Source organism: Musa acuminata, chromosome BXJ1-4 (assembly GCF_036884655.1).
Source record: "Musa acuminata AAA Group cultivar baxijiao chromosome BXJ1-4, Cavendish_Baxijiao_AAA, whole genome shotgun sequence".
Taxonomy (NCBI): Eukaryota; Viridiplantae; Streptophyta; class Magnoliopsida; order Zingiberales; family Musaceae; genus Musa; species Musa acuminata.
In genome coordinates, this window is record NC_088330.1 from 8,205,589 (window position 1) to 8,216,495 (window position 10,907).

General features: G+C 37.2%; 2 protein-coding genes across 2 annotated transcripts; one reads left to right on the forward strand and one right to left on the reverse strand.

The window, feature by feature from the left end:
* Positions 1-485: 485 nt before the first annotated feature.
* LOC135645393 (trifunctional UDP-glucose 4,6-dehydratase/UDP-4-keto-6-deoxy-D-glucose 3,5-epimerase/UDP-4-keto-L-rhamnose-reductase RHM3-like) lies at positions 486-3,507 on the reverse strand. The gene is made up of 3 exons (XM_065163724.1): positions 3,352-3,507; positions 1,352-2,931; positions 486-1,262 (listed from the first exon to the last, which is right to left on the reverse strand). The coding sequence occupies exons 2-3, from the start codon at positions 2,915-2,917 to the stop codon at positions 810-812; spliced, it is 2,019 nt and encodes a 672-aa protein (XP_065019796.1). The 5' UTR covers positions 2,918-2,931; positions 3,352-3,507; the 3' UTR covers positions 486-809.
* Positions 3,508-9,925: 6,418 nt separating this feature from the next.
* On the forward strand, positions 9,926-10,876 carry LOC103981649 (VQ motif-containing protein 4-like). Its single transcript, XM_065180870.1, has one exon. The coding sequence runs from the start codon at positions 10,099-10,101 to the stop codon at positions 10,732-10,734; it is 636 nt and encodes a 211-aa protein (XP_065036942.1). The 5' UTR covers positions 9,926-10,098; the 3' UTR covers positions 10,735-10,876.
* The last annotated feature ends 31 nt before the right edge of the window (positions 10,877-10,907 follow it).

The following is a 10,907-nucleotide window of genomic DNA, read 5'->3' on the forward strand; positions in this document are numbered from 1 at the left end:
ACGTTTATTTCTAGTCTTGCACTCTGCTCATTTCTTGTTCAAATTGGCTGACAAGAAGCGTCTTCCAAACTGTCCTTAAAAGATGCAACGAAAAGCACATTAACAATCTGCCGTCCTCAGAGAGCAGCTGAACTCGATCCTTCTCATGCATTCTCATATATTTCTCTTTGTTTAAACAAGTCTGTATAAATACGTAGTTGTCCTCTTCGAGAAATACTGTGGCCTTCCCTTCAAAGATGATAACAGGAACCACCTTCTTCATCTGTCTCTAATTCAAGAACAATCATCTTTGAGCCCTCCGCTTCGCAGTTATTCTCCCCTTTTGCTTTGCTCTATCACTACTTGGCAAATGACCGTAAACCGACTTAATTTCATAATGAATTTGTGCACAGTCAAGCGGACCACACACTGCATAAACATTAATCATGATTTCCGTGGCATTACCGGATAACAAAACAATACACAGACCAATAGAATATAGAGTGTAAAACAATAAATGGATCGCATTGATAGAATGTTAATGAGTACATGCCACACAAAATTGGACAAGAAACCAATTTGAGAAAACAAATAATGTTGGTCTCTTGTAAAGACCCTAAACAAGAAAAGCAAAAGAAACTACCTAATCAAATTGAAACAAGCAGTTTCCTCCCTTGTAGAAAAAGAGTCTTCTAGACGCCACCACCGAGCAGATCTGATGATAGTCTTGCTGCCATAATACTGGCCAACATCAGTAATTAAGTGGAAAATTTGGGGCTCTACTGCTTTAATACAGAAGTCTAGACCGAATGCGATCACCGATAAGCTTCTCAGTTAGAAAGGACCTTTTTGTTTGGCTCAAAGACATACTTGATGATAGAATCTTTTATCGACAGCAACTCTGGAAACTCTCTCTTCAACTTTGAAGCATCCATCTCATTGTTGCTTCGAGGTGCAACTATGACTTTGGCCTGTTCCTCCAATGTAAAGTTAGTCCATTTAAAGCTGGGGTCAATGTAGCTCTTGTACATCTCTAGGATCTCGTTGTGGCTCACCACGCCAGGATTGGTGAAGTTCCATATGCCCCTGCAGCTTCTTTTTGCCATCTCAATTGATATGGGAAGAAGTTCATCTAAAACTGTCATGCTATTTGGTATGTTCACGACTCTGTTGTAGCGACTGATTTTTGTGATGAAGTTGCGAGGATTGCTCAGATCAGAAGATATTGGCATTCTAACTCTAAGAGTGCAGACATTGTCAAATTCTTTGAGCAGCTCTTCAACCTGCATTATGGACCAAAGAAAAACTAATTCATTAGATTTTACACAACAGAAGATATGGTCTAAGCAAAATTTAGCAAGCCAGAAGTCACCATTGCTTTAGTCTTCGAATAGAAGGAACCGGTAAAGTTTGGTTTGTCTTCCTCCTTGTATCCGATGCCTGATCCTTCAGGGTGTCGAGCATCATACTCAAAAATACAACCAGTAGCATAATTCATCAGCAACAGGCCGTTCTCCCTACAAACATCTGCAAGAGTCAAAGTTCCCACGACATTTGTGCGAATCGTCTCCTGCTTGTGAGATTCACACCAGTCAACATTAGGCCTACCGGTGACACCAGCGGCATTAAAAACATGAGATGGCTTCACATTCTGAATATCCCGTATGAGTTGGGAACGTTCTTCCAAACGCCCTCTTCCATACTCATACGGTATATCCTGCTTTTCGCATAACTTGCCGAGAAGGCCCCCAATCCATCCAGTTCTACCATATATCAAGAACTTCAATTGTGGTTTCTTCAGGGAGGTCCTTATTGAAGGAACCACCATCCCGTTCTGATTACTAGTGCTCATTTCCTGATAAACCATGTCCTTGGTTTCTTCAGATCCATCGATATGCCTTTCGATACCGGGCATCATCAACATCCGTGGATGAGGTAACAGCGCACCTGAAACATCCCCCCACCAGTCGGGGTTGTTCATGTACCATTCCATCGTCTTCTTCAGTCCCTCCTCCCATATGGTCTTCTCTGACCATCCAAGGTTCTTAAGCTTCTGATCATCCAAGAAGTACCTCTGGTCATTGAAGGGCCTGTTCTCCACAAACTTGATGACGGTGTCCGTATCTAATGAGAAAAGCTTACAGATATCCACTGCCACATCAATCACCCTCCTTTCTTTCTTTGTCCCAATGTTATAAACATGCCCAACTTCTCCTTTGTGAAGGACAACCTCGTAAGCCTCTGCAACATCCTCGCAGTACAGATAGCTTCGAACATTAGAGCCATCACCATGAATCGGCAGAGGCTGCCCTCTCATAGCCAAAAGGATGAACTTTGGAATCAGCTTTTCCGGGAACTGGTTGGGGCCATACACGTTGTTTCCACGGGTTGTAATCACAGGCAAGCCATATGACCTTCCATAGGCCATAACAAGCATCTCAGCCCCAGCTTTGGTTGCAGAGTACGGGTTGGTCGGCAGCAGCTGAGACGCCTCATGGTTGCCCACCACGGCATCCTCATCGGTCTCCCCGTAGACCTCATCGGTGCTAACATGGATGAACCTTCTGACTTGACCAGTGACCTTGCAGGCCTCGAGGAGGACGTGAGTGCCATAGATGTTGTTCGTGGTGAACTCGAAGGAGTTGCCGAAAGAGTTGTCGACATGGGTCTGGGCGGCGAAATGCATGATGGTGTCGATGGACTCGGTGATCAGGAGGTAGTTGACGAGGTCGGCGCTGCCGATGTCGCCCTTCACGAACCTGAAGTTGGGGCAGGAACGCGAGGGGTTGAGGTTCTTCAGGTTGGAGCAGTAGTCAAGCTTGTCGAGGACCACGATCTTGTACTTGGGGTAGTTCCGGACGAGGCGGTTCGCGACATGGGAGGCGATGAAACCTGCCGCCCCGGTAATGAGGATGTTCTTGGGCTCGTATGTCGCCATCCACACAACAAACTCTGCTCAAAGAAGGCCGCATTTTGCAGATACAAGTCAGATCCAAGATCTCACAGAAGAGAAAGATTACACGTACAGTGAGATCACAAAAGCAGTCATTTTTATCCAATTCGGCGTTTCAGTTCAATCGCTCCTCTTCGAGATTGCGAAGAACAAGACACCGCCAACAACAGAGAACGAAAGGCACTCAATAGATCTCCAACGAAACTAACCAAGACGAGATTTTTAAGCTACAGCTCGACGGAACACGAAGGAAACCATCGGGAAAGTGCATGTCATTGATCGATCAGGCAATTCATCAAACAAAAAGCACTATAACCGAATCCGATCCGGATTCCTCGTTCTTCACGAAACCCACGAAACCAAACCGAGATCTGAGCAGAAAACAAAGCCTTATCCAGAAGAAGGGGGAAAAAACGCACCTTTGCAGAAGAACAGAGCGGAGAATTGGAAGCTTCCTTGCACGGACAAGAATATGAAGCTGAGAGAGAGAGAGAGAGGAGGGACAGGGAGAGAGAGAGAGAGAGAGAGAGAGAGAGAGGAAAGAGTGAGTTCTAATTAAGATAAAGAAAGATTATTTTCATCATTAAAAAGGGGAAGGGAGACTAATTAATGAGGGGTTAAGAAGTAACGGAGAGATTGGAGGAGGTGACGGAGGGACGGGAGAATCCAGCGATTTCGTGCGAGACACGCGTGACGTTGACCGCATGGTCCACGGAGTCTACGGCTCTCTTGTTGGGCCGCGGCCCGCTTTCCATGTTCCACAGGCACATTTAACCACTCATATATAACTATCCTTCACCCAAATAAAAGGCATATATATATATATATATATATATATATATATAACATAAAATTTCGAAAAAATACTTATTTTTAAAAAAAATTCCCTCTACTTTTAAAATTTTCAAAAGAATACTGACATTTTGAAAAGATCATTTTATTTATTCTTTCATCGAACCCGTCACAAACCATAACCCTCGCTCAAGGGTCTACCATCAGTCCTAACCCCTATTTATTTGTAACTCTCACACGAGGGTTTATCATCGATCATAACCTCTCTTAATTGCATAGGTCCACTCTTTGTGCTTGCAACCCTCATGTGAGGACTGATAACCTCGCTTCGTCGTAGGCTGTTGGGTTCTAATAAAGACAACAACAAAGACGATGGCTAATAGGTTAGGCTGGACGAATGTGAGACCAATGGGTCAATCGACAAAAAGGGTAAAATGATTATTTAATTTTTTTTAAAAAAATTTTAAGTAAGGATCAGAAATTTTAAAAAATAATTTAAAAAAAATTCATATATATATATATATATATATATATATATATATATATACATGTATATTATATATATTTTGTTGATATGTTGCACGACGCATATTAACTCTACTTTTTTCCTGTGATCGATTACAGCCCTCCACTATAGAAGCTTAAGTCTGTACTATACTGTGATCGCAAAGTTAAAAAGGAGAAAAAGGAAAGGAAAGAAAGGAAGATGATAGCCCTAGCCAACTTCTCTTCGATCACCATGAAAACTTCAGTTCCAAGAAGGGAGAAGAATGAGAAGACGACATCGCAACTAAACGAAACATAGGAAAGGCTCAGAAAGAACGTAGCGATTGCATTGTAAAATCATAGGCCGTATTGGCTCATTACCAGTCGAAGATCTTTTATCATGGCTTTTCTCGTTCAAAGTCTTAAAGCAAACAATTACAAGTCAAGCGAGAGAGGATGAGGGGTAGAACACAGAGAGTGCATCGCTCTTGGGGGTGTAGTCTCATGAGACAACCCCTCTATATAAACCAAGAGCAAAGAAACCCTAAATGTATCGTAATTGGATTCTAAATGAACTTTATTAGACCTGACAACTAAAAATACCATGCAAACGCCCCTGTCACCCCTCCCCACCAAAAAAAATCTATGGAAGAAGAAGACGAAAGAGCAACAAATCATGTGGAAAGGGAGAGATGTATAATCCTTTATCAAATAATAATAATAAGGGATTATTAATCTAAGATCAAATCAAATAAAAAATAATTAAACTTTTTAATAAAAAATTATATTAAATTTAAGAAAAAAACTTACAGAGATTTTGAACTACCTTAGCCCTATAGGCTTGAATACTTTTGGACTTGAATGAATTTACAATATGCAGATGTCATTTATTTATAGGTGTGAAGTATAATTTAAATCAAAAATTTCTTGTTCCAATTAATTTATTTAATTAACTTATTTTAAAAAATAAGATAATAATTTAAGATCTTCCAAAAGATATACTTTAACTTTTAACACTCCCCCTTATAGTATATTTTTAGTGATAAGTCTCAGTTTATTTGAAAATCTTTAAATAATCTTTGAAAAAAGATTTGATAAAGATATATGCGATATCATCTTTACTTTTGATCTTAATGATTCTTTGAAGCATTTTTTGAGATAAAATGATGTTCAATTTCAATATATTTGGTTCTTGCATAACAAATTAGATTCGTAGCCAATTTTAAGGTACTTTGATTATCATACTATAAAATAATTAGTTTATTAATTTAATAATAAATATCCTAGATTAAATAACTTAACCATATATATATTCCTGAGTTACAAATGAATAAAAATTTCTTATTTTTATTAATTTTAAATCTTTTAATAATTTTTTTCATAGCTTGTTTGAGAGATAAATATATATATTTTATATTCATCACTTCCATTTTGTCATTATCGATGATGGTCATATCATCCACATATAGAAGAACAATAATATACATGCTTCCTTATTTTTTAATAAATAAGCTAGGATCTAAATAAGAAGAAAAATAATTTAAAAATATAAATTGAGTATTTTTTTCATACATGGGAGCTTGCTTTATAACCCATAGAGGATTTTCTTAAGTTTGCAAACATAATTTGGTTTGAAAATAAAAGTATATCTTGGTGGTTGTTCAATATAAATATTCTTATCAATTTCACCATATAGAAATACATTCTTCACATCAAATTGTGAAAGCTTCCATCTAAAATCAAGTACTAGAGCAATCACCATCCTAATAGAGTTCATCGCTCCAAGACTAAAGGTTTCCTCGTAATATTTTTCATATTTTTGAGAAAATCCCTTAATAAGTCTTACCTTATATTGATATATATTTCTATCTGACTTACATTTCATCTTATAAACCCATTTGCAAATAATTAAATCTATATTTATTGGCTTTGACATAAGATCCTAAGTTTCATTTTTACAAAGAGTTATCATTTCTTTTTTCATGGCATCCTCCCACTTCTTAATACCTTTGACTTCATCAAAATAAGTAGGCATAAGATTATCAGTTAGTTCATAAAAGAATAGTGACATATACCTACATTGTCTCTATCTTTAACGTGTTAGTTTAACAATTATTATTTTTTATATTCTCAATATTGAAATTTTCTTTTCATGAATATCATTACTCCATATATCACTTTGCTCTATCATCACTGGTGATGAAGAAGATAAGCTAAAATCCATAGGAGCATTAGATGATAAAGGAAACTCAACTATAGATTTTGAACATATACTACTTTCATTATTGTGATTGATATTTAAAAAAAAACTACTTATGGATGATAATAAAAAAAAATCATCAAATATAACATCTCAAGATGTGTTTGTGGATCCATATATTTCTAACCTTTTTTCATTTTATCATAATCTTACTTCTCTTTTAAGTCTAGTATGTGAACATAGCACATAGAAATAAATACTTTGAAATATTTAATATTTGATTTTTTATTAAACATGACTCATATGGAGACTTCAAATTGATTGGACCAAGGGCAGTCGATCAATAACATAAGTTGCACATGTTATACCTTCTGTCTATAGGTTAGGTAAAATTTTTGTTTGAAACCAACATTTACAAGTCTCCACGAGATGTCAAATCTTTGGTTCTGTCACACCATTTTGTTGTAGTTTATTTACACATGTAATTTCCTTTTTGATATCATATTCTTAGCAAAATGAGAATAATCTATCAGAACTCATCATCATTATTAGTGTGTAACTTTTTAATTTCCTTTTAAGAACACTTTCAATTATTAACTTGAACTTTTAAAATTAAAAAAATTAAATTTTCTTTTATAAAGTAGATTAAAGTGAATCTTATAAAATCATCAAGAAAGAGAATCATATAATGCGAACCTAAATAAGATAAAGTTTGAGTATGGTCCATTAGATCATTATAAATAAGCTCTAAAGAAAATTTACACTTTAAAAGTGATCTATCAAAACGTTACCCGTGTACTTTACCGTATTGACAACCTGAAGAAACTTCATTACTATGAAAAATAGTAAGATTATGAAGACCACTAATTAGACTTTTTTATATTATAATTTTTAATTTAAAAAAATTTATATGACCAAGTCTAGCATGTCAGATTGATGCATTACTCATCCTATCAATATAAGAGGTTGATGTTGACAATATATAAATCTTAAACCATTCTACTTATATGTACTATATATGCATTTAATTTTTTTATGTTGTGAAGAAACTTGACTTTATTAGGACTCAAAAAAAAAAAAATCTAGCATCAACAGCATTTGCAATAAAGAAGAGATTTTGCTCCATACTTGGAATATGATACACATTCTTCAATATAATGGGATTATTATCTTTATATGAGATTATGATGGTACCTTCCTTCTCTACTTGATGAATAATGTTGTCTACTATGACAATTACATCATTATCTTCATATTAATGAAGGTTGATGAAATGATGATCACATCTTGAATCAATTATCCAGTCATACTTTAAGTTGATAAATATCATAGCTTTAGTAGTTTCAGCCATAAAACATTTGCTCCAATCTTCATTGGTAACATTGGAACAATCTTCTTTATTTATAATATTTTCTCTTTTAATCTTAATATAATAATTTTTTTTATATGACCTAACTTATAACACCTATAATATTTGATCTTCTTTCGATTTGTATTATTATTTAAAGAAGACCTTAGCTTATTATTAGCATTATCCTTATTATCTTTATTTTTATTATTATCCTTTTCTTATTCGTAAAAAAGGCATCTCCATCTCCCATTAAAGTAAAAACTCTGATCATTTACCGAGCTAAGGATTCTTGAGAAACAAGAAGATTTTTTAACTCTACTAAAGATAGTTATTGAACTTATCCTTGAATTAATATAATATGAGAAATATTTTTTAATCATAAATAATATAATATTTCATTCGTGCATTAGAAATAGGCTTATTTGAATCTAGGAGTAATATCTCAAAATATAAATTTTTAATCTTCAAAAAATATTAAGAAATTAAGAGATTATCCTAGATAGTATTTGTGAAATTATTCTCCAAATACTGAAGCTAAGCTATATTGTTTTTGTTGAGCAATGTATTAAAATTGATCCAAAGTTTTTAGGTTTATTTGCAACCAATAATGTGTTTAAAAAGATAATGAGAAATATATCTCTTTAATGCACATTCAGCTTTTGCATTTAATGTCCTCCATCTCTTTATGTCATTTTCATTTATAACATTTAGTATCGTTGTTATATTGTCACCAACCATATCCCATAGATCTTCTCTGTATGAGCTAAACTTCAAACAAATCTTACAGATATTGTAATTTGATTGGTTGAGAAGTTTAACTATAATAATTTATAATCGAAAAAACTTATCTTCTTCTCTAAGGAGACCTTAAATACAAATTATCACCCTCGTGACTCTGATACCACATGAAAAAAAGAAAAGATCATATGCAAATGCAATCATTTCTTAAATAGTTATAATAAGATACTGCTAACCTAAGATCAAACTAAATAAAAGAAAAAATTTAAGATGAAAAAAAAACTGAACTTAAAAAAAATCTTAAACTATTCTTGAACGTAAACTCTATAGATCTGAGTACATAAGACTTGAATGGATCTACATGTATAAATATAATCTATTTATAGGTGTGAAATATAATTTAAACTAAAAAAAATATCTTTATAATTTTATTTAATTAATTTATTTAAAAATAAAATAATAATTTAAAATCTTTCAAATGATATACGCAAATCATTCATCTGTGTGAGCACACAAGCACGCGTGCAGGAAACCTGTAACAGGCGGCGGCGATGGAGTGTTCTCGTACCCTCTCCTAGAAGAAGAAGAAGAAGAAGAAGATGTTGATGATGATCATGATGATGATGATGACGAGGGCATGGACCAAGCAATTAAAGGGAGATGCAAGTCTTGGGCAACCCGACACCGGTGGTGGTGGCCGTCAGCATTTAAATGTCTTCCTCCTTTGGGTTCGCATTTGTCTCGCGTTGCATTGACCATCAGATCTCATCATGTCGACTGTTGAATGATTAATGGGAGGCACAGAGAGAGAGAGAGAGAGAGAGATCATTAGCTTATTATATACATCACATGAATCAATTATAAATTGTTTGGGAATTACCAACTCAATGAAAATATCATGGTTTCTTCCAGCTGTTATGCATGCAGCTCATAAAACTGACAGAGATACTAGCAATAGTCGAACCATGTAAGATTTCTTGATTCATACATTAATGTTTCAACCATGTCTGCGATATACCCTGATCGATTCAAAGTCGATGGCCACCTTATTAAATGGACGTGAAGATAAAACCAAGGCAAGACAACTGCAAGACCAAGGCAAGCATGATGGTCAAATTAAAGAGAGAGAGAGAGAGAGAGAGAGAGCGAGAGAGGAAGAGATTTCTTCTTTGTGTCACTATCAAACCAGAAAATATGTTCCTTTTTCTTTCCGATCGAAATCACCAACAAGAGCGACTTGGATTACTTTTCTTGAGGGCCAAATGATACCACCACAAGAACAGGGATTCGATTCCATTCCCAGGGCCATTGATTTACCTTGGACCGAGCCCGGAGGAGCGGCTCTCAGGTCAATGCGGTCTCTGTCTTAATGACCACGTCTCCTGTCACAGCAACTTGCCTGGAAACTCTTGGCTACTTCCCAAGAACAAAGGAGGAGAATAAAAGGTAGGAAACAGATCTCAAACACCACACCGCACACCATTGTGTTTGTGTTGTGTTCTCTTCCTCTCGGACTCGAACCATGCAGTTCTAAACTCTCTCTCTCTCTCTCTCTTCTGCTGCATCACCGTTTGATGTTCTGCTGTAGGAGTCTTGTCGATGGAGAACCACCCAATCCAGTCCCCTCATCCCATCGCCCCCCACTCCACCACCAGTAGTAGATGCATCAGCAACGACGATGGAGTAACAGCAGCAGCAGCTCCTCCGACACCGCCTCCACCTCCAAAGTCCACTCCATGCGCCACCACCTTCGTCCAGGCCGACACCTCTTCCTTCAAGCAAGTGGTGCAGCTGCTCACCGGCTCCGCCGAGACCACGGCGAAGCGCTGTGGCGGACTGCCGCCGGCCGCCAAAGCCGTCACCGGCCCCAAGAGGCGGGATTTCAAGCTGTACGAGCGCCGCAGCAACCTCAAGACGATCGGCCCTCTGAAATCGACCGCGTTCTCGCCTCATAAGCGACCGCCGGAGATCAAGTCGCCGAGCGTGTTGGACTTCCCTTCGCTGACTCTCAGCCCCGTCACCCCGCTGACCCCTGATCCCTTCGACCGGCTGCTGCACCCGTATTCCGCTGCGAGGATGTCGGCCGACGCCCGTTCCATCGCCGAGAAGGGGTTCTACTTGCACCCGTCGCCGAGGACCACGCCAAGGGATGCGGAGCCGCCGAGGCTGCTGCCGCTGTTTCCTATCTCCTCGCCGAGAACGTCATCTGCTTCAGCCGCTTGTTCGTCTACCTGATGCTTTTTACTTGCTTCCAGAAGAAATATATCTGCTTCATGCGAAAAACTCGTGCTCTTTCTCTGAATTCTCTCTGATCTTGTCTTCTCTTTGTGATGCTACAAACCAAATTCTGGGAGTATACAGACATCTTTTTCTTCAAGCTCACAGCATGCAGTTCATGTGCATCTTTT